Source organism: Narcine bancroftii, chromosome 1, assembly GCF_036971445.1.
Source record: "Narcine bancroftii isolate sNarBan1 chromosome 1, sNarBan1.hap1, whole genome shotgun sequence".
NCBI lineage: Eukaryota > Metazoa > Chordata > Chondrichthyes > Torpediniformes > Narcinidae > Narcine > Narcine bancroftii.
Window position 1 is genome coordinate 255,442,679 of NC_091469.1, and position 22,884 is coordinate 255,465,562.

The window sequence follows — 22,884 nt, forward strand, 5'->3', positions numbered from 1 at the left end:
AACAGCCCTAAACTTACAATTTCAGATGATATCCTTCTATTTGATTAGATACAAGCCACTGCATCTTGCATCTATCCTTTTTGCCATTTAAAATTTCTAGCTTTTCACCAATTTTATTTCTTCCCCCCCCCCCCCCCCCGCCCCAACCCTGTCAACTCTTGCTCTATCTCCCAACTTTATGGTAAAGGCAAATGGAACTCTGCCAGATACTACCCAATCGACACCAAGTTTGTAGGTAAACTGATCTGGAAAAAACTTCATATCTGAAAGATCCAATGCATGGTTAAAATTGTTAAAAATGCAACAATGAGTTGATGACTACCCAGGTCAGTGGAGAAATACCAGCAAGCTACAAATCATATAACAATAGTTTTAAAAGTATACCAAACTTTTGTATTCATATTTTGGCTCTGGGGAAAAAAGGAAGAAATACCCTACTCTGGTGAAAAGGTTCCCACCTATTCCTCAAACTCATTCCAACCAGTCTTGGTGACATCCTCAAATTTTTGCTGCATCCATTCCATCTTAATGATACAATTCTTCCAAGGGGGGGAAATCCCTAAACAGTCCATGATATTCCAAATGTGGCCTCATCAAATCCTTGAACAGGGGTAGTAGCATCTCTTGGTCCAAGAGATTAAAAACTAAATGAAGCAGAAAAAGGATGGGCATACAGCCAATATCCAGTATCTAGCATCTGCAGTCTGTGTCTTCACATTTTAGGAGTTAAGGAGATAAAATTTGAAGAAATAGAAGGTGGTTTAACGTTGAGCTCTGCCTCAAAGCCAGCTAAATTCAAAAAAATGTGAACTTACCCTTTCATGGAGCAACCCAAAAAAGCTGCTCCCTGCACTGCATTCATGTTGAGCAGCACCTCGAAGTGTGCTCTGGAGCCGATGCGACTGGTGCTGTAGCACCGCCCGCCAAGTTGACATCATTCACAAGCATTGAGCACGGAAAGTGATTGGGATGTTTACAGCCAATCTTACCATGCACTGTCAGCATTTTAAAAATCCCGGTCCTGTGTCTCAGGCTTATGACATCACCACAATGTCATCATCCCCCACAAAAGCCTGCCGCTGGCAGCAGCTATACATTCATGTTATGTGGCAGAGCATTATGCTCAGACACTGCCTAGGAGGTGGATTGGAGTCAGCACCTTGGAGCCAGTTGGGGAGCATTCATGAAGGCAAGTTTTCCGACATGAGGGTGGAGAATCTCCACTTTTATGTTCAGGTTTTTGCTTTATGAAAGATTGAACACTTCAGCTCAGTATTTTTCTGATAGAGCTGTGCACAATGGCAGATGTAATTTCACTGGCAGGAAGACTTATGGCCCAAACCCCCTACCATTAAATAAAAGCTTATGCACATCTTATTAGTACTTTAAGTTAGTTATTTAAATTCACTGGTTCACAAGGTTCTTTGAATGGTCTTTGCTCTTGAATATTCATCAGGGAAAAATTACTGAAAAACAAGTTAAATAAAATTTAAAGTATCAGTGAAGAACTGAGATATGGAATAGAATTAATTTCTCAGTCCTAAATTTTCTGCTCATTAATATCAAAAGCAGGATAGAACATTAGTCAAATGTAAGCTATACATTTTCCTTGGGATCCAGAAACTTGACCATTCAAAGGATCAGTAACTAAATTCTACATTTGCCAGGATGGATTTAGACCTTAAACACATGTTAAAGCCAGCAATCTTACCATAATGCATCAACAGCTCAAATGTACCCAACAAAGGAAGCTCATCAGCTTCTCCAATCACTGCATTTTGAAGTTAGTTTCAGAAACAGATAAGCACAACACTGTTACAGCAACACCAATCAGGAATAGGGTTCAAACACCACACTATCTCTAAGGAGTTTGTACATTCTCCCCATGTCTGCATGACCTCTCCTTCCCCCCACCCCCACTTCAAGGGCTCCAGTTTCCTCCCATCATTCAAAATGTACTGGGATGTAGGTCCATTGGGTCTAATTGAGCAGCACAGGCTTGTGGGAAAAGAGGACTGAGCTGTATAAATTCCTTTATGCCAGAGTAGACAGAAAGTGAATAGTTCCCCCCTTTCCAGCATACCTGAAGCATCTTGTCAGGACTTGGTTCAATGCCTGGTGGCATGTTACTGGGATCAAAGGCTATTTGCTCCACATCAGCAAAATAGTTGACAGGGTTCTTATTTAGAACAAGTTGCCCCACAGGAATTAGTGGGAACTCCTTGTGAGGCCAAACCTGGAACAAACCACAATTAAGAAAATTTAATTTCAATAGAAAAGACTATTGATCAATTTTTCCATCTCTTCCAAACCTTTGGTCAAGATCCTGTATGATGAATTAATTGCACTATGCTCCTTCAAAACTTGGCCAGATTTTTAATGTTTTCAGTTTCCCCAAGGAGCTACATCAAGGATAGTTTAAATGTACTAGACTGTTCAAATCAGTCACATTCAGCAAATTCCAATCATAATATAAACTATAACAAGCTTTTCCCTGCCCCAGTCTTACTGAGTAAGCTACAAAACAATTAAGTAAAAAGAAACTGCTAGCCTCAAAAACTATTTCAAATATTGCTGTTAAACAGTCTACTTGCATCAAAATTTGTTTTAGACACTTATCACGATTGATCATTTGGCCACCCATTCCTCATCCATGTACACAAAAATAACTGGCCCATTATTTCACTTTTACTCCAAAAGTTGCAATTGCAGTAGCACAAAGATTGAGAGATGATCATACTAGTTAAATTCCTCAAAAGTAGAGGACATTGAGTTAGACATGCTTACGAAAAGCATTCTTTGATAAGCTGCAAAATTCAAGACTGACCTTTGTCACATCAAAAGGATTCCACCGATGCACTCTTGCTTCTTGAAAGCTCATGACTTGAATGTATAATGTCCAGGATGGGTAATTCCCAGTAGCTATGGCATTGTAGAGGTCCCGAATAGAATAATCAGGATCCTCAGAACCCAGACAACCAGCTGCTTCAACAGAAAGATTTTTAATCCCTTGGTTTGTCTGCAGGAAAGTGAAATAAATCATACCATCAATCTCAATTTTACAATACACAGATTACAATACACTTAAATACACAGTATGAAAGTGGTATGTTAACCATATAACCATTTATGGAGCAGAAACAGGCCATGTCGGCCTTTCGAGTCCACACTAGAACAACTCCACTAGCTCAAACCTCCCACTCTCTGCCAATAACCCTCTAAAACCCCCTCACCTCCATGTACACATCCAACCTTCTCTTAAATGAATTGTAATTTATAGCAATTTTATTGCACAATCCTGCAGCCATAAAGCAACAAATTTGAGCAAATAATGAGGATCTGGAGGAACTCAGCATCCATGTTTCAGGTTTAGACTCTCTCCTTAGTTAGTGCACTACTATTACAGTTCCAGTCTTGTGGTCATTTGCATTAACCAGTTAATCTGCCAATACATCTTTTAGATGCAAGAAGAAACCACAGCATTGGACAAAAACCTACACAATCAAAGAGAGAACATGCAAGTTTCACAGAGAACTGAGTATTGAGTGGAATTTATCAATTTTAGTGCAATAATGCAACACTATTCTCAAGAACTTATTTCTGCATTTAAGAGGGAAATGTTTGTATGTATTTTGATTGATATGGTACAGTGTGAAAAATAAAATTTAAAAACTTTTTTCTGCCAATTCATAATTTCCAAGAGTGATAAGATTTCTAGACAACTTTGTCATCACCAGTCAAATTCAAGGACAATTACATGGCCAAAACTGTAGCTCAAATATAGCAAGGTAATGGGACTGACATTAAAGAGGCCAAATGATGGACAGGCACAGCAACAAGAAACAGAACCATTTGCTCTATTAAAGCCCATTCTCTCATTCAGTAAGATATGGCCAATCTAGCCATGGACTGCTCCACATTCCCCCCACCCTCCATAACTCTTGCTATGCAAAAATCAGTTTCTAATTATATAGTGAAGCAGCCTCTACTGCTTTTTCAATTTCAATCCTATATCTACTCTTCTCTCCTTATTCTAATCTAACCAATTAGCATTAGAATTTAAATAAGCAGAAATGTTGCTTAATCCAGAGACACTGCAGAGGTATAAATTGCGCAGACCATGATGCAGGCAAGCGAGTGTATCGGAAAAATTGAGTGGCAGTCAGGTAATGTTACAAAGGTAAAAGTCGGCAGTCTTGTAAATAAAGGCAGTGGGTCCTGTTGCTTATTTTTCCAATGGAAAAGGCCATTCTGAATTTTAGGATTTCACCTTTATTTGACAGAGCACCAAAATCACCAATAGCAATTCCCAGATTTGTAGGCTAAGTTACTACTCAGTTATGTAAAAACTAATACTTTGTTGCAGGCCATGACTTTCTTTTATTCTATATCCCAATCCACTGTTACATCTGCTCCTAGATCTGGACAGTTGGATAGAGATTAGTAGTACAGCCCCATTTCATGTATTCTAGTCACAAAATTTTAATTTCAAATTTCATTCAAATTTAAAACACCATTATTAATTATCCTTGATGGTTAAGATTTAAATTTAATCAATTCCAGTATAAAAGTGAGGCCCTCAAGCCTTGGCACTTCACTCTTTGAAGTCAACAATAAGCTTCACTATACCTTAAAATGGAACTTGCAATACACAGCTTCTTGCTTGTCATTGATCAGCTTGAATGTGTGTGACCCATATCCATTCATATGACGATATCCATCAGGAATTCCACGGTCACTATACAGAAAACTGACCTAGGATTTAAAAAAAGTTCTAAATCTAAAACATCAGTGGAATTAGGCACACGTGGCAAGGCATCAAGACAAGGAACCTTGCGACTGTAGAGGATACTTCTACATTTACACACGATTCAATGAGACAAACAGAATGATGCCAAAGAAAGATCCTAGCAGAGCCGAGGCAAATTCTATCCAGGGCGAACCCACACAAGCCAGTGGGACCAGACAATGCACCTGGCTGGATTCTGAAAGACTGCTAATTGACTACAACACATCATTTCAGCAGACCATCATCCCCACAGCCACCATCACCCCAGTACCCGAGGACAACAGTAACAGGTCTCAACTACCACCACCACTTAGTGGTGATGGAACATATTAAAGTGCACAATGGACCCAATTCAACTTGCCTAGTCAAAAGCATTTGTTCCACTAATTATGCTATAGCCTTGTCCCTTCACTCTGCTTGACCCACCTGGAAATTATGATGCCTCAGATGCTAGGTTGCTGTTCATCAACTTCAGCTCAGTGTTTAATATAATCATACCCCAGAATCTGACCCACCCCCTCCTGCTCTCTAACTGGATTCTGGACTTCCTAATATAAAGGCCAGGGTCAGGATTGGCTGCAGAATGTCAGGCACCACCACGCTGACCATGTCGATGTAGGTTCTAGAATTTTTTTTAATACAAATTTTAGAAAAAAGAATGTCAAGATTACTACACGATTATTCAAGTCTCATTTGGGAATCTAGACAAGAAAAAATACCTTCTTATCCCACTCCTACCTAGTAATTTAGATGTTACCAGGTCTCAGCCGACTCACATGAAATGCAACTTTTGCTCACCTGATGCAGTGACTCTGGACGAAGTGAGAAAAAGTCCCAAGTCATATCAGCATCCTTGAGGTGAGTCTGGGGATTCCTCTTCTGGGTATGAATGAATGATGGAAACTGACAAAAGATAGAAACACAAGCCATCATAATAACCCAAGTTTCTACCACTTATTTCTAATTTATTGCATGATAGAATTACACATGAAATACACGAGGCCATATTCGTTACCACATTCTTAGAATACTTTCAGAAGGTTCACCTGCAAAGTATTAGCCCAAAATTATGTTAAGACAAAATGCATCCATGCATATTATGCCAAAATCTATCATCCCAAAATCTAGAAGGGAAGTGGATATTTTAGTTTTTAAAATCAGCTGAATTTGTACTAATTTGGCATATGAATATGAATAAAATTGTTCAGATCTTTCTAACTTCCATGCAAAGCTAATTAAGAAAAATTTTAGGATTAGTCAAATGAATATGTGCATAGCCAAAAAGGTGCTTAGTTACATCTTTAGCATTTGAATGGCATCTTACCCAGGAATGTAAAGAGATTAAGTACAGATAGGAATAACAAGGAATAAATAGAAAGGAATGTCTTACTCGGAGGGAATTTCAAAACAGCAATCTAGTCAACTAAAGACAGGAAAAGGAAAAAGGAAAGAAAGAAAAGAACGCTTTCACACATTTTATGACTGACCAACCAATTGAAAAAGTTAAATTCGGAGTAACTGCCATCAACTTCAACCACAAATTGCTATGAACACTCTCCTGCAGCAATGCTGTTTGTGAATGGAAAGTAACCAGTTCACATAGCCAGATGGGAGTAATCTTTCCTCAACAATGCAAGCACGAGATCATAAATGAGTATTATTTTTCCATACAAATACTGTATTTGAAGGATTAGGAAGAATGCCAAATTCCTTCAGTATACTGACAGCCTCAAAACATCTCATGGGATTGCTTGTTCCATCCAGCTCACCACTCCCTCAAGCCTTCAGGTTGTGAAGACAGAGCTACTGGTACCTCCATTTTGCATGTGATAATAAATGAGGCCCAAAACCTGGGTCAATAACTTGATTTCTATATTTCAAGAAACTGAAATATCAATTACAGGAAATAACAGCCTCACCCTTTTAAGTTAGTTTATTGTCACATTTAAAGGTGCAATGAGAAAATTTATCAACTGATTTCAGTACTGTTAGATTGTTACTTTACAGCCACCCCATTCAAACATTAATCTAATTTGCTTCAAAGTGCAAAGATTTTATTTCAGATGTCTTGCAGCTTCCATAGTATGGATATGTGCAGTTACTGCAGAAATAAATGCTTAATGAGTAATTAAACAGCCATAAAACTTTTGGAAAGTTGAGCATGGATACAACTTCACAAAAGAACAAAATATATTTAACTGCTTTAGTTTTCAAACTGCAAGCAATCTACATTTTATTAGCAGCAGTTACTGACCAAGAAAGGGTCACGGATGAAGAAAATAGGTGTGTTGTTGCCAGTCAGATCCCAAATTCCATCCTCGGTATAAAACTTGCAAGCAAATCCTCGAGGGTCACGAACAGTATCTGCAGAACCAGATTCGCCTCCTAGAATTCAATCAGTTCGGTGAAACAAGATAATTACTCAACCATAGCAATGACTGGTACACCATCAAAAAAAAGGAAATTAAGGGCATAAAACAGGTTATATTTATATAGCAATTAAAAATAGAAAAACAAAAGCTCCAAATGCTGAATTTCCACCCAAAAAAAAGCACTAAAATGGTCATGCAACATTTGTAGAGAAGTACTCGATATACAGCTATCCTACAAGATAGCTTCATACAAATGGCACTAATTAAGGACCATGGCAATTATATTTTGAAACATTACTGGATCTAGCTCATGCTTGTAGAAGTCCAGCCTCAGGCAAGTAAACTGGGGAAAAAATTCAGCTACAATACTGACATGCACCCTTACAAATGTTTATATATCCAAGTGCCTAAACACTTTTTGAAAAGTCAGGTGCACAACTAATTTTATCAAAAATGAAAACAAACAATTTTAAAGATTATCAAAATATCACTGTTTAGTCTCAAAGCTTCAGTTGTTGCCTAGAGATGGAAGACCCAACAATTAATCAAACTCCTGTTGCTACACAGCAAGCCATTTCTAAATATACAACACATTTATACCAAAAAAGAGACAAGAAATCCAGCTCAATATTTTGTAAATACTCTCGAGTGTTCTAGTCTATAAAAGATTTTGTTGGTGTGACTACTTGAAAATGTTTGATACCGACGTTCAAAAGTCCAAGCTGCATCTGAAAAATATCACACCAATCTTGATCAAAAAAATTACTAGGTGCTATGCCTGCATTGATTCTATCAGAAGCCAGATGTTAATTAACCAAACAATTGCAATCATGGTCCATATTTTGACTTAATTGAACAGTGGCACATTACAAGTCATTGGAGTAATTTGTTGGCATCTGATTTTATTACTTATTGACATGATTGTCTACTTCAGAGAGAAAAGTAAGATTCAACCAAATGCCTAAGCAATATTAGCAAAATGCGATGAAAGCAAGAAAATATTGAAAAATCAATGATGGTAGTAAATCTAGAGATCCCATCAACTGAAAATATTAGTTAGTATTCCCCCCCCCCCACTTCTCCAAAGATGCTGCCCATCTTTTCTCAGTACTTTTGCTAATTTTACTATATTGATTTTGGCATAGCAGCTGGTTTGCTTTTAAACCATGAACCCAGAGTTTCCTGTTTACTTAATCATCTCCACTATTAATTTCCAAATTTATTTTTTCAGCCTGAATTCTCAAACTTCCTTCAGATTTAATTAACTACTAACTGCCCTATTTCAAAGCCAGCATTAACAAGATTTTAATGCTATCAAAGCAAATTAGCACAATGGAAAAGATACAAGATCCAATTAAAAGCCGTGGATGCTGGAGTACTGAAGTTTAGAAAATTCAGTAAACACCTTGGATCTCAGAATGCAAAAACACACAACCTGCTCTTGCTTTAAATTAACAAATGACTTGTCCAACTCTCAGGTCAAGATTCAAAATACAAACATTCAAACTATCCTTAGCCATGGGTGAGGTGCCAGAGGATTGAAGTGTATCTCATGTTCCAAAAATAAACTAGATATGTCAGTTGCAGGTAAATTATTGGAAGGAGTTCTGAGAGATAGATGTATAGGCATTTGGACAGCCATTTCTGATTAATGACAGTCTGAATGGCTTTGTGCATGGTAAGTCAGGTTAGTGAATTTTGTAGTTTTGAGGCTACCAAAAAGGTAGTTAGTACCTTTACAAGGTCCCACATGGGAGGTTAGTTCAGAAGGTTATGGCACTAGTTATCCATGGAGAGGTTGTAAACTAGATTCAAAATTGGCTGTGTGGGAGAAAAGTGGTTGGTAGTGGATGGTTGCTTCTCAAACTGGGGGCCTGTGACTAGTGGTGTGCCTCAAGGATCTGTTGGAACCACTGTTTATTGTCCCTATTAATGATCTTGATGGTAATGTGGGAAATTGGATCAGCAAGTTTGCTGATGACACAATGATACAAGAGACACGTCAAACTCAGGTTTGGCCCGTGATATAATTATATTTGGCCCGCAAGATCATATCAAATATGTTATTAGAGCTGGCCTGCTGGCGCCGTGCCGGTATAGCGCATGCACAGCGAATACTACAAATCGCAGAATCTGGTTTAGACCCAGGTGCATCAGATTATCACAGTGTAGTAAGCTAAGCTTGGATTAATATTTTCTTTGGTTAACTTTGGACTGTTCATAGTTGAAAGATTGGATTTTCATTGAAGCAAGTTGTTATTTTTTTTTTAAAGTGTGTAGCATGGCTAATGTGATTTAGGGTGTGAAAAATAAAAAAATTATATAAAAAAAAGCAAGTTGTTATTTTTTTGACTTGTGAAAAGGAACTTAAAGGCTATAGAGAAATATTTATTGAATATTTTATTTCTCATTTGTTAATGCTTCTTCTGGAAAGTTTAACCAAATTATTAAACATTTATTTTAATATGAAAAAGTTTATTATATACGTTGAAAGAACAGAAAACATGCAGATGTTGAAAATTTTCAATAAATATTTAGTTTGACTTAGTCCAAGTTTTTAATTTTGGCCCTCTGTGAATTTAAGTTTGACACCCCTGATACAAGGCATTGTGAACAAGGAAGGTTTTAAAAGCTGGACCATTTGGGAGAATGGGTTAAAAAAAAAAAAAAGGCAGATGGAGTTTAATGCAGACAAATTTTGGAAAGGCAAACCCAAGGAAAGACATATAAAGTAAATGTTAGAGGATGAGGAGTGCAGAGAGATCTGGTAATACAGATACATTGTTCGCTGAAGGTGGCATCGCAACATGTGGAAAGCTTTTGGCATCTTAGCTTTCATAAATCAAAGTATTCTGTGCAGGAGTTGGGATATTATGTTGAAATACTGTGTGCAATTCTGGTCGTCTAACTATACAGGAAGGATGGAATGATATCAATAAGATTGAAAGAATTTACTAGAATATTGCCAAGTCTTCAGGAGTCTAGTTACAGAGAAAGATTAACCAGGTTAGGACTATTCCTTAAGAGCACAGAGGAAAAAAAGGGGAAAAAGATTTGATAGAGGTTTGCATGATTAGGAGAGGTTTCGACAGAGTGGATTGGATGCAAGTAGGCTTTTTCATTTAGGATTGAGGAGATAAATACAAGAGGTCATCATTTTAAGATGGAATGGGCTGCCATCTGATGTGGTGAATGCACTCAAATTTTGAGTTTTAAGAACAGATGGTTAGATACATGGATGGGAGAGGTCTGGAGGGTTATGCAATCTGAGCAGGTGAATGGACTAGCACAGATGAGAAGGGTCAAAAGGCCTGTTTTTTATCCTGCAGAAAGTTTTTCAGGGAGTTTTGTGCTGTGAAAGGTTGAATGATTATTAGAAAGCAAACAGTTTTCTTTCACAATGGTGAACAGAACAAAAATGTCAAACTGAAAACAGTTAATCAACTTTCTTGGTAAATCTGATATACATCATGGAGTACTTCAGCAACAACTCAAAATTGTTTCTGAAAGGCGTGGCAATCCTTAGTATGATCTCAATTCAACAGCATTTGCCAAGTTTCTCAGACCACCCAGCAGATTGCCTCAAAACACTAGCATTCTAACCCAAATTCCAACCCGTTAGATACTATGCTTACTTTGCAAACTTACTGCATTAGCAATACTTGCTAATATTTTCTGCAACTACTTGGTTTTTTTCTCAACTTCCCCCATAGGAATAGAAATTCCATTGCAGTTCTGAATGGCAGACACTTTGTGGCATGGTTGTAATATACAAGCTGCTACACAAACATGACAAAACAGAGTTTATACACAAAGTCACAATGTGCCACATTGTCATTAACAGGTAATACTGCAAAAAAATCAAATAAAATGACTTCTTACCTACAGTTGAAAAGCGGACAGACACAGATGTTCTTTTTCCGATATGCTCAAATACTTTGGCCTTGCAGTATCTTGTGATGTCTTGAGTCACCTCAAAAAAGCCAAAGGCACCTGGCAGAAATTAAGATATGCAAATTTTAATCATCTCTGGTTTGAGGGTTACAATATTTGATTTACAAATTACTGATAAAGACACTAAACTCCAGATTTTTGTAGTTATTCAAAATATTCATACAAAATACCAGATTTGATGTCAAATGAAGGGATGAAATCATACCTCCACAATCCATTTTCCTGGTTAGAAATCTTAAAAGGATTGAAAAAGGGTAACTTGCCCCCAAAGAAATAACTAGAATAGAATCACTTCATATAACCCGTGAAAAGCTCACCAACAATGCTATTTAAATTTGCCGTTCTGCCATTCAATAAACCACATTTTCATCAGAAGCTGAAAAATGGAAATGACACTGTATATATTTGAAAAGGAAAATGTATGTATCATGGCCAATGTGGTTTATGGTGTGAAAAATTTAAAAAAAAGCTGAAAAATGGCAACTACCATCTGTTCTTTTTTCCCCATTGCTAATAACTCAATGAGAAAATTGGCAACAGGAGAGGAGGGAGTTACTGGCCCTGGGACAGGATCTCATGGACCAAGCAGAGGGAAAGGAGAAAAAAATCAAAACCAAAATACATGTCGAAAGTATGAATGGCACACAAGACCTACAAATTAAGTTCTGAAACAAGCAGGCATTCCATTCCTGCAGATGAATGGTGAAGCTTCATTCATATGAAAAAAAATGCTGAAAATATACAGTTCAGGCAGGATGTATGGAAAGTTAATGCCAACTTTTCTAATTAAAAGATAGAAAGGTGAAATATTAGCATAATTCCAATCCCCATCCAATTTTTGTTACTATAATATGCCAGGCATCAAGAGTTGAATTCAAACTATTGTAAAGTTTCACTTTATCCCCCCCAGGCAAAATGTTTGCCCCCCCCCCATTCATATTTAAGCTTAACACAGCTCTAGTAGGCATTGATTTTTAACAATGATGAAATACTGCACTTTGCTACCATAACTGAAATTCAGTTATTTTTCATTTAATGCAAAACTTGTGTTCTCCTATAGAGCTGCAACATTCATGGTCTCTTGAAAATCACAGCCATGAAATATTAAAACTGCCTTAATGAACATTTTTTTCCAGCTACATGAATTTCACCAGCAGATAAATGGATTGGCATGACAACAGACACCAAAATTGTACATATGCTAAACTTATCATGCAAAAGAAAACATTACAAGTATGCACAGGCTTGCTTTGCACTCAAAATTTAGTGATTCAAAAACCTACAAACATTGAAGCTAGATTTTGTGGACTAAAATAGTTCTACATCCCATCCAAGGATATTGACTTATCCCCAATTACAAGGTTCATTTATTGTACAATTCAGTTGATAGCAAGTGCATTTCCTTCATGGCAACAAACAAAATTTTACAAAATTCTGTTCACTTTAACAGTTCAATTATTAGTGTCTCTCCAAAGAGAATTTATTCATTTTAATTTTACAGGTTTCTGTTTGGTACCTCAAAAGCCCAGTCACTACTGCATCACATTTTATATTGAATATTCATTTCTACAGAGTGCACAATATATTATGCCCTGCTAGTATGCAGTTGTACTTTGAAATCCAATCTTCAAAAAGTTCAAATCCTCAATACATCTTCAGTCAACATTTCTAATGTCTATTCACAATGTTTTAAATTCAGCCTTTCCAATGTAGAGAAATTCATACTTGTCCAATTAAACAAGGTAATAAACCTCAAAAAGTCATTTTGAGGGTTATCAAATTATAAATATGTTGCAGCATACTCACTAGCCTGTAATACTTATTAGAGTACTTATTTATTACTACTGCAATTCCAACTGATCTGGATGATATTGATGAATGCATGGTGGAGTCTAAAACTATCTTGAAGAACAGTGATGGTGTGTGGTTGATGGCTGATATTGCATATAACCATCCTAATCTCGCAGTTTTATCTAGATAAATGAGGGAAAGCAAGCACATGCTGGGAAAAGGTATGATTTTAAATAAACATTATAAACACACAGAACTTCTAAGTCTCTTACGAAGAAGTTCAGCATATGCCTTAATAACTTCTACAGTTGTACCAGCAAAAGCATCCTTGTTGGATGCATTGCAGTATAATTATAGGAGCTATTCTACTCAAGTAGCTACAAATGACAGTGAATGGAACAGAACAAAGAGGAAGAGCTAACATACTAAAGTACTCATCATACTCTTCTTCCTCCTATCAGGAAAGGTTAATGTGTTTGAAATGGTGCACCAACAGGCTCACGAGCCTCTTCCTCTCAAGCCACCATACTCCTGAATGAACCCCAGACCATTGCCCTCATACTGCTTTGTACCAATATTCGAACAAGTATGGGAGCCTTACATTAAATACAATAGCGAAAACCTACCGGGGACAAACATTACCTAAGTTGATGGAAGGAGAAGGAAAGAAAAGAATGGACTCTGTAGAATTTCTGGTGTATTTTTGTTGAATGACAACATTGTCTGACTGAATTAATGCAACCTAGATTGTATACCTAAAATGGATGGGGGGGGGGGAGGGGGTGGCTTGGGAGGAGGGAGGGGGGGAGGGAGAAAAAAGTCAATGTAAATGTGTGAAAAAGAAAAAGTGTACATCATGGCTATTGTGATTTATGGTGTGAAAAATAAAAAATTTAAAAAAAAAGATGACAAACTCCAGTGCCCTCCTATGTCTTTCCCCCTTTATTTCCCCACCCCCTGAAATATTTTCACTATTCCTTCTGATTTTCCTCTTTCTAAATCATCATCCCTCAGCAGAGGCCTTAGCTTCATTCCCCTCTCTGCTGATCTGAATAAATTTCCATAGACACAGGATGACTGTAGGTGCTGGAATCATGAGAAAAAAAACAAGCTGCTTGAGGATTTCAACTGGTTGATTGACTATATTCTCTAACTGTTGTTTCTCAATTTTATCTGGTTCTACAAGTTAAGGGTTGATCTGTAGGATTCTATGTAGTAACTTCTCAATGTACCAGCATAAATAAGAAATCTAATCTAAATGATTCATCATTTAAGATGTTAAAAGCTTTTTATTGTGACTCCAGTAATCCCAAACATACATTTAGCCACAAAGAAACAAATGTTAAAATTTGCAGGGTAGATGCAAAGAATCTACACTCTACAGATTCAATGGCCCATTGATATCACCAAAAACAAATGATCAAATATACTACACATTAGATTGTTTTCCGTTGAAAAGTATAAAATTGGATAATTCACTTAAGAAATAACATATCTATTAAAAATGTACTAAAATATAAGGGCTCATGTTCAAGGAAATCATAGCACAAGGTTAACATTACTGACAATCATTCAAGTTCCAACCACACCATGTTTTAGAGGGACTTCAATAAAAAGTTGTTTTTAAATTTAATAGTTTATCACAAGAACTTGTACAACTAAGCATCACTCTCAAATATACTTGCAACATTGTAAGGCTACTTTACAAAAGATGAAATCAAATGTAACTGGGAATGTTATTTATGAAGCAAAGATATTAATCTCCCATTTTATAAATGGATACTTTAAAATTTTAACTCACCTGCTCCCTTTGCATGTACAACACGCTCTGGGATCCTCTCCCGATCAAAGTGTGCCATTTCATCAATAAACACTGAATCCTGCACAAGCAGTGGTCCTCGAGGGCCTGCTGTAATGACATTTAACTTGTCTCCAACAGGATGGCCTGCTCCCGTGGTCAAAGCATCTACACTCTAGAAAAATTGATTATAAATTTTGAAGGAACATTGTGTCAAATGAAACCAGAGTCGACTGGAGAAAAAGTCTACTTGCTCATGCAAGTCTCTGCAGAAGACCTGCAAACATTTTTGCCATTGTACTTAATATGATCTATTTAAAATTTCAGGTTCTCAGTTGGTTTTCACTCGGACAGCTCCTGATTGTGGGTGGTTCAGGGAAGGGAATGAAATACTGTCTCACACTAGCAGGCAACTATGTAGCATCTGCAGATTTTCTTATTCTGACTTCGTCAGACTTGAATATCTCCTGCCTTACTCTTTTATTGTATTGCACAATATTCACCCATATTACCTGACAACCTATGCATTTCAGAGCTCTTGCACTTTCACCACTTAAAAGCAGAGCCATTCAAGCACTAGCTGAAAACAAGGTGTCCGGTGTCCATTTTCAAATAAATCATCTACACAAGAGTGTTGGTGAATCTTAGCAGGCCATACAACTATTAACATTTATAGTTTACTGCAACAGTAAACATTTCAGCCTTCAAGTGCAAGATATTTTTGATTAAAATTAGTTCACTCCTATTGTTTTAAGGATACAAAATTCATTTAAATTGTATTGTCAGCTTGAATATTTATTTGCAAATTCAAGATTCCCACCACATGGAAGATTTAAATGCAACTTTCTCAAAGCAAGATTGTAATTAATGCAAGTATTTTGTACAAGGATAGTTATGAACATTTATCTATTTCTGTTATTTATTCTTTTTAATTCAAGAAATAGGTTTTTAGTTGTTTCAGTTTTTTTTCCCCCAAAAGCAGAGTACCTGTTCAGCTGGAGCAAGAATTTCAGTGCACATATGTACATGATAAAAATCATTAAGGGGGGTGGGGAAAGCCTATACCTGGAAAATTGTCTCAGAGAACAAGGGACATTCCATTTAAACATTAGACAAGGAAGAATCCAGACTGTCTTTGAAAATCTACCACAAAGCCAATTGAATCAGAGGTTTGAGTTTTGCAATGAAAATGAGGGGATAGAGTTCTATACTAAGGCTCACCAGTCAGATTTAAGAGATTGATTAGCTGTTTTTTGAGTTTAAAACAAGGTGACTGCATTGAAATACGAAGTAAATTGGAGAGTTCAAGGTAAGTGCAGGGTGAAAGCTTCATCAGGTTACACCAAAGGTCACAATACCCAGTTAATTTCCTCAGAAGTGGCTACGATTGATTACTTCTTTTTGATTATTTAGAAGGAATTGATCGATATGACAAGGAAGAGGCCGAATAACCGACTGATTTCTAACTCTTCTGTCTCCGCTGGAGACCCCCAATCCCGAGCCAAACAAAACCCTCATGTTGAGATGAGGAGTACAGTTCTCCCTCCCTCCCTCCCTCCCTCCCTTCAGTCCATCCGCACTACTACTGCCCACCAGCCCCTTCCTGGTTCCACCGCGGCCGAACTCACTTGATCGGATCGAGCATTCTTCCAGCACTGCAGCTGCACGCTCGATTCCTCTCGGACTCCCTCCATCTTCTCCAGCAGTTCCTCAACGGTCGATTGCCCGTTGTCCTCCCGGCCCTCATATGCCGTCCACAGCCCCCGCCCACCTCCGCGCGTCACCTGGTGGACGACGTCACAGGGACGGACGCCCGCCTCTGCCGAGTGGACCCGCCCCCTTCCACGGAGTTTCGCCGTCAATCAGATCCGAACGGCGTGCCGCCTCGTTTTCGCGCTGTCATCCATCTTGTGAAGAAATGATTCAAATCACCACGGCTCCCTGGGCTTCCGGAAAGAGCAGGATTAGCCCTTTGAGACCATTCAACACCGCCATGACTCATCATTTTTTAAAATTATGTAAGTGAAAAATCAAAATAAAAACTCAGAGCATTACAGGCCCATGTAAACCTACGCCAGGACAGTCTCATTTTCCCGTTATTTCTTTTATATTCTGTCGAAGAGTCTTTTGAATGGCCTTATTGTACCAGCACCGTCCCCAGCAATGAATCCACTGTGTTTAAAAATCTCCAACATCTCGCCTGAACTTCCTCCACTCACCTTCACAGATGTGTTGGCTATGTCAGTGAAGTCAGGAAACAAACATCTGTGGAAGAGAGTTAACATTACAGGTCGAAGAAAGTTTTGACCAAAGATCTTCACTTTGAACCCCATTTCTCTGATTAGCATTTTCTGTCTTTATTCCACTTCAAAATCCCATTTCTGTCTCTTCAAATCCTTGATTCCTTTTGCTTAAGAAATATATCTACCTCCTTCTTGACTATATTTAATGATTTGGTCTATTCTGCATTATGTGGTAGAGCTTAATCACCCTTTGGCAAAAGAAACTTCTCTAGATCTAGTTGACATATCCTAAAGCTCTGACCCCCTGGTTCTGGACTTTCTGGAACATACTCTCTGTACATCTTAATTTTATGGGTGTCTATGAGATCCATTTTCATTCCTCTATGTCAATGAACATTGGCATATTCAACCCAATCTCGACTACTATTCAATCTTGTCAAGTCATTGCAAACCCTCTAAGACAAGTACATCCTCACTCAGACAAGGAGACAAAAATTCGACACAAAACTTCAGATGGGGGTCTCAGCAAGGCCTTGCACAGCGGCAGCAAAACATGCTCCTGTCAAATCCTCCTGCAATGGAGGCCAACATGATGCTACTGCTTCCACCTCTGCCTTATTCTGTAACAAGGAATTCTGACTGCAGGACGCCCCCCCCCCCCCCCCCCGAATAATGATGATTTTATCCATCTCCACCTAACTTCCTCCTCTTAGACACCCCACTACAGGAAATTTCCTGCTCTTGACCTTTTCAACTCCCAATTGCCCCCATTCTTCTCCAATCCATCCATTCACCCTCGATCAGCAGCTACTTTCTACCCCTGATTTGAATCAGGTGCAAATATTGCGATAAATAACATATAAATCAGTGCAAAAGAAGAGAGACTGAAATAGCGTCCGTGGGTCATTGTCCATTTGTAAATTAGATTGAAATGGGAAGAAGCTGTTTCTGTGCCACTGGGCGCTCGTCTTCAGGCTCCTGTAGCTCCTTCCTGATGGTAACAGGGTGAAGAGTCAGAGTGCACTGTTTTTCATTTCCTCTGCTCGAAACCCATATTCACTCTTAAAACCAGTCTGGCCTATTAACCCTTATGTTGTGGAGGCCAGATGTCAACTCTCAGACACCTCATTTCTGCCCGTAGACAAAGAACCCACTAATCAACACCAGAATATCATCTTCCTGACTATCACGGACCTCATCACTTAAAGTGATCGTCCTGCCATCACCTCTAACTTGATAGCTCCTTTACCTTCTACCCAAAATTCACAGAGGCCTATTGTTTCTGCCTGCTCCTGCCCCACCAACTTATTTACTTATACCATGCTAATATCCTGTTCTGCCTTGTCCAGTCCATTCCCATCTGCATCCAGGACATCACTCATGCTCTCCATTTCTCTGAAGAATTCTAATTCTCTGCCTCCCACTGCTCATCTTTACTATGAATATATATATCCGTTCCCTATCAAGAAACCCTCAGGACCCTCCACTTCTTTATTGAATGCAAAGCCATTCATTCCTCATCTATTATCCCTCTCCTCTGCTTGGCAGAACTTGTCCTAACCCTTAACAATTTCTCCTTCAAAACTTCCAACTTTCTCAAAATCCAGGATGTAGCTCCAGATGTGCCTACTTTTTTGTCAGGTATGTAGAACTGTCCATGTTCCAATCCTGCCTCACTCTTTCTCCACTACATTGGTGCTATCTTTTGTACCTATGCAGAACTCAACAATTTCATTAACTTCACTGCCAATTTCTCCCCTTAAGTTTACCTTGACTGTTTCTGACTCCTCTCTCCCCTTTCTTGACCTCTCTGCTTCCATCTCAGGGCATAAACTATTCACGAATATTTATTACAAACCCACTGATTGGATTATACCTTTTCCTATCCTGTCTCTCATAAAGACACTAAATCATTTCTTCCAATTCCTCTGCCTCCACTGGATCTCTTCCCAAGATGAAGCCATCTGCTGCAGGACATCTGAAATGGCCTCTTTCTTTAAGAAACATAGATTCCCCCTTCTTTCTTTGGCTTGGCTTCGCGGACGAAGATTTATGGAGGGGGTAAAAAGTCCACGTCAGCTGCAGGCTCGTTTGTGGCTGACAAGTCCGATGCGGGACATCGGAGATTCCCCCTTACTGTCATTGATAAAACCCATACTTATATTTCCTCCATTTATTGTATTATGGTCTTAGGGGATATGGGGAGAAGACAGGTAGGTGAAGTTAGGTCATAAATTAGATCAGCCATGATCGTATTGAATGGCGGAACAGGCTCAAAGGGCCATTTTTGGCCTACTCCTGTTCCTACTTCCTATGTTCCTATGTTCCGCCAGGCAGAAGAAGTTTTCACTTTACATCCTAAAAACCTTGGCATTTTATCTTCAAACGCTTCCACTAACTTCAGTGCAATCCTACCATCAACCATATCTTCCCCTCCCCCACACCATCTGCTTCTTATCAGGATTAATTTGAGCAGTTTGAGGTGAAAAATGATGTGGCAGTGGAGAGAAGACCAACCCTCCTCCAAACAATCAGGTGTGTGTCTTACAGTGGCCAATGTTAAGAGAGAACTAGGGAAAGTCAACCCAAGGAAAACTGCTGGACCGGATGACATTCCTGACAGCTCAGCTAGCAAATGTTCTCCCCGACATCTTTAACATCTCCCTGAGTAGCACTGTGGTTCCCTTGTGCTTCAAAGCCACCACCATTGTCCCTGTGCCGATGAAGTCATCGATTGTATCCTGCCTCAACAATTACTGCCCTGTTGTACTTGTGTCCTTTATCATGAAGTGCTTCATGATATTTATGGTATAAGTAAATAAGTTGGTGGGGCAGGAGCAGGCAGAAACAATAGCATCAAGCTCCTGCTGCTCCCCTCCCTGGACACTGCTGCTTGCATATAGATCCAACCGCTCCACAGACGATGCCATCGCCACTAACCTTCATCTAGCCCTTACCCACCTGGAAGATAAAGACTCATAAGTTTGAATGCTGTTTGTTAATTTCAGTTCAGCATTCAACATGATCATACCTCATTACGTGATAAGGAAGTTGGGTCTGTTGGGTCTGAACACCTCCCTCTGCAATTAGATTCTTAACTTCCTGAAGGGGAGACCTCAGGCAGGCTGGATTGGATGTAGTATCTCCAAGACTATCACACTGATCACGGGAGGCCCTCAGGGCTGTGTGCTTAGTCCACTGCTGTTAACTCTGCTGACCCACGATTGGGCAGCCAAACACAGCTCGAGCCACACCATCAAGTTCACTGATGACGCAACAGTGGTGGGCCTTATCAGTAAGAACGAAGAGGCAACATACAGAAATGAAGCTGCAGACACTAACAAACTGGTAGAGAGCAAACAGCCTGTATATGAACGTTAAAAAACAAAAGAGATGGTTGTCGACTTCCGGAGAGCTTGTGGAGATCACGCTACCCAGACTATTGATAGCTCTACCATTGAGGTCGTCAAGAGTATCAAGTTCCTCCACATGCACCTGGCAGAGAATCTCACCTGGTCCCTTAACACCAGCTCCATAGGCAAGAAAGCCCAGCAGTGCCTCTACTTCCTGCGAAGGCTGAAGAAAGTCCTACTCTCCATCCTCACTTCATTCTACAGGGGATGTATTGATAGCATCCTGTGCAACTATATCACTGCCTGGTTTGGAAGTTGTACCACCTCGGACCACAAGACCCTGCAGAGGATAGTGAAGTCAATGGAAAAGATCATTGGGGAACCTTTTCATTGCAGAAAGGACATGTACAACACTTGATGCAGGCAGAAAGCAATGAATATTATGAAAGGCTCCACACATCCCGGATGTAAACTGTTATCCTTCTGCCATCTGGCAGGAGGTACTGCACCCCTCAGGCCTTCACATCCAGTGGGAAACAGCTTTTTCCCTCGAGCCATTAGGCTCCTGAACTCCCAGTACAGATATAGGTAGTGTACCCTGGACTTCAGTGTATACTTCTTAAAACCTTAATATTTGAAAGCGTTGGCTGCTTTCCTAACTTATATCTATGTAAATATGTTCTGTGGACCAGGAGAAACACTATCTCATCTTTCCGTGTGAGCATGGTATGAACGTAAATAAAGTTGACTTTACTTGACTAGACTCTCTTCCCGTGGTCTTCTCTTCCTTCACCCTTCTCGACACCTCACCCACTTAGGCACCTTTCATCAGCACAAAGTCCCAGTCCCGATCGCTGGCGCTGTACAGGTTGAATCTTCCTCAATCTGGACTGGGGTTCGAATCCCACAATGTACACGAGTTTGTACTGATGGCAGCAGATTGAACTTTTACAGCACCAGTGATTAGGACCAGGGTTCGAGACCCGCGCTGTCTGTAAGGAGTTTGTATTAATGTCCTGAATGCTGGCACCGTAAAGGCATTGTGCTAACCACTACGCAAACTGTGGTGCCCCACAGTGTTATTTCTTATTTTCAGCCTTGTTCTACCTTTGATATGTTTACATAGGGAGTTCCCTTAGGGGTCAATTTCTGTTTTCTGTGGTCCAGCAATGGCAGCAGCAAGAACAGAGCTTGTGCTGGGTTGTGTGCTTTCCAGCGGCGCATTCCCTGTAGATTTCTCAATGATGGGAGGGTTTTGCCTGTGATGTCCTGGGTTGTGTCTACTACCTTTTGCAGGGCTTTGCACTCAGGGGTATTGGTGTCCCCAGACCAGACCATGATACAGCCAGTCATCATACATCAGTAGGAATTTTCCAGCATTTCTGATATTATACCAAATCTCCATAAACACCTAAGTAGGTAGAGGTGCTGACGTGCTTTCTTCATGATGCCATTGGTGTGTTGGGTTCATGAAAGATCCTCCGAGATAGTGAGTCTCAAGAACAAATTTGCTCACCCTCTCCACCTCTGATCCCCCAATGTAAAGTGAATAGAGTAGGGGCTAAGTGCGCAGCCCTAAGGAGCTCCAGTGCTGATGGAGATTGTGAAAGAGATGTTCTTGCCAATTCACACTGATTGGGGTCTAGAGGTGAGGAAATCCTTGATCCAATTAGAGAGTGGGGTATTGAGTCTCAGGTCTTGGAGTTTGATGATCAGTTTTGAGGGGATTATGGTATTAAATGCCGAACTGTAGTCGATAAAGAGCATCCTGATGAATGCACCTTTGTTGTCCAGGTGTTTATATAGAGCCAGTGAGATGGCATCCATTGTAAATCTGTTTCTATAGCCACTTTCAGGTGGCCACAATACGTGACTGTAAAGCCATCTATTGTACTCCAATGTGGCTGTAGGGTGGCCACCTGAATGTGGAGAACATGACCAGGAGGAGCACCAACATAACCCTCCTCCTATAGGTATAATCTCCGGCTCCGAAAATCCCACGGGGCTGCTGAAAGCAGCAATGGCTGCCAGGGGGAAGGCTGATGATGTTGCGGTGACGTCGTCAGCCATACAATATCAGTGGAACTGTTAAAAGATCAAAGATAATCAAGGTTTCCGTAGGTTTTTTGTTACGCACAGCATATCTATATTTGTAAGTTAAACAAGAAAGTCTGCATTAGTATTTAATGGAGGTGCTGAATGGAAGTGCGGACATGTAGATGAAACAAAAAACCTGGCTGCAATAATGCATTCTACGCCCAAAGGGAGCCAGGTGCTTTCGATTGCTTGTCAGAATAAAATTTGTAAACTTTCCCAAGACTCGACCGTCCACTTTCCTTGCCTTTGGGAGGCAAGTTTGAAATTGTGGGGGGAGGGGGTTGGAGACAAGTGGGTCGCTGCTCCCCATGGAACACCTGGACACAAGATTGGAACAGCCACAGCTTTCCAGCAGAGGTTAAAACATACACACGGTAAATACAATCCTGATATTAAATACTCAATTTCATCCACTTTCCCTGGTGTATGGTAAGTAAGCGGCATGTACTGGGGGTGAGAGGAAAGGTCTCCTCGTCGGCTGAGTATG

At 39.6% G+C, this 22,884-nt stretch overlaps 1 protein-coding gene across 1 annotated transcript in view; it reads right to left on the minus strand.

Moving 5' to 3' along the window:
- Positions 1 to 16,481, minus strand: part of cat (catalase) — a 29,043-nt gene extending 12,562 nt beyond the window's left edge. Inside the window, exons 1-8 of the mRNA XM_069895907.1 lie at positions 16,333 to 16,481; positions 14,708 to 14,879; positions 11,044 to 11,154; positions 7,044 to 7,174; positions 5,588 to 5,692; positions 4,630 to 4,755; positions 2,828 to 3,019; positions 2,084 to 2,236 (exon numbers count right to left, since the gene is read on the minus strand). Of these exons, the coding sequence (XP_069752008.1) occupies positions 2,084 to 2,236; positions 2,828 to 3,019; positions 4,630 to 4,755; positions 5,588 to 5,692; positions 7,044 to 7,174; positions 11,044 to 11,154; positions 14,708 to 14,879; positions 16,333 to 16,398 (1,056 nt within the window). The 5' untranslated portion in view covers positions 16,399 to 16,481. The remainder of the gene's footprint in view (positions 1 to 2,083; positions 2,237 to 2,827; positions 3,020 to 4,629; positions 4,756 to 5,587; positions 5,693 to 7,043; positions 7,175 to 11,043; positions 11,155 to 14,707; positions 14,880 to 16,332) is intronic.
- Between the last annotated feature and the right edge of the window lie 6,403 nt (positions 16,482 to 22,884).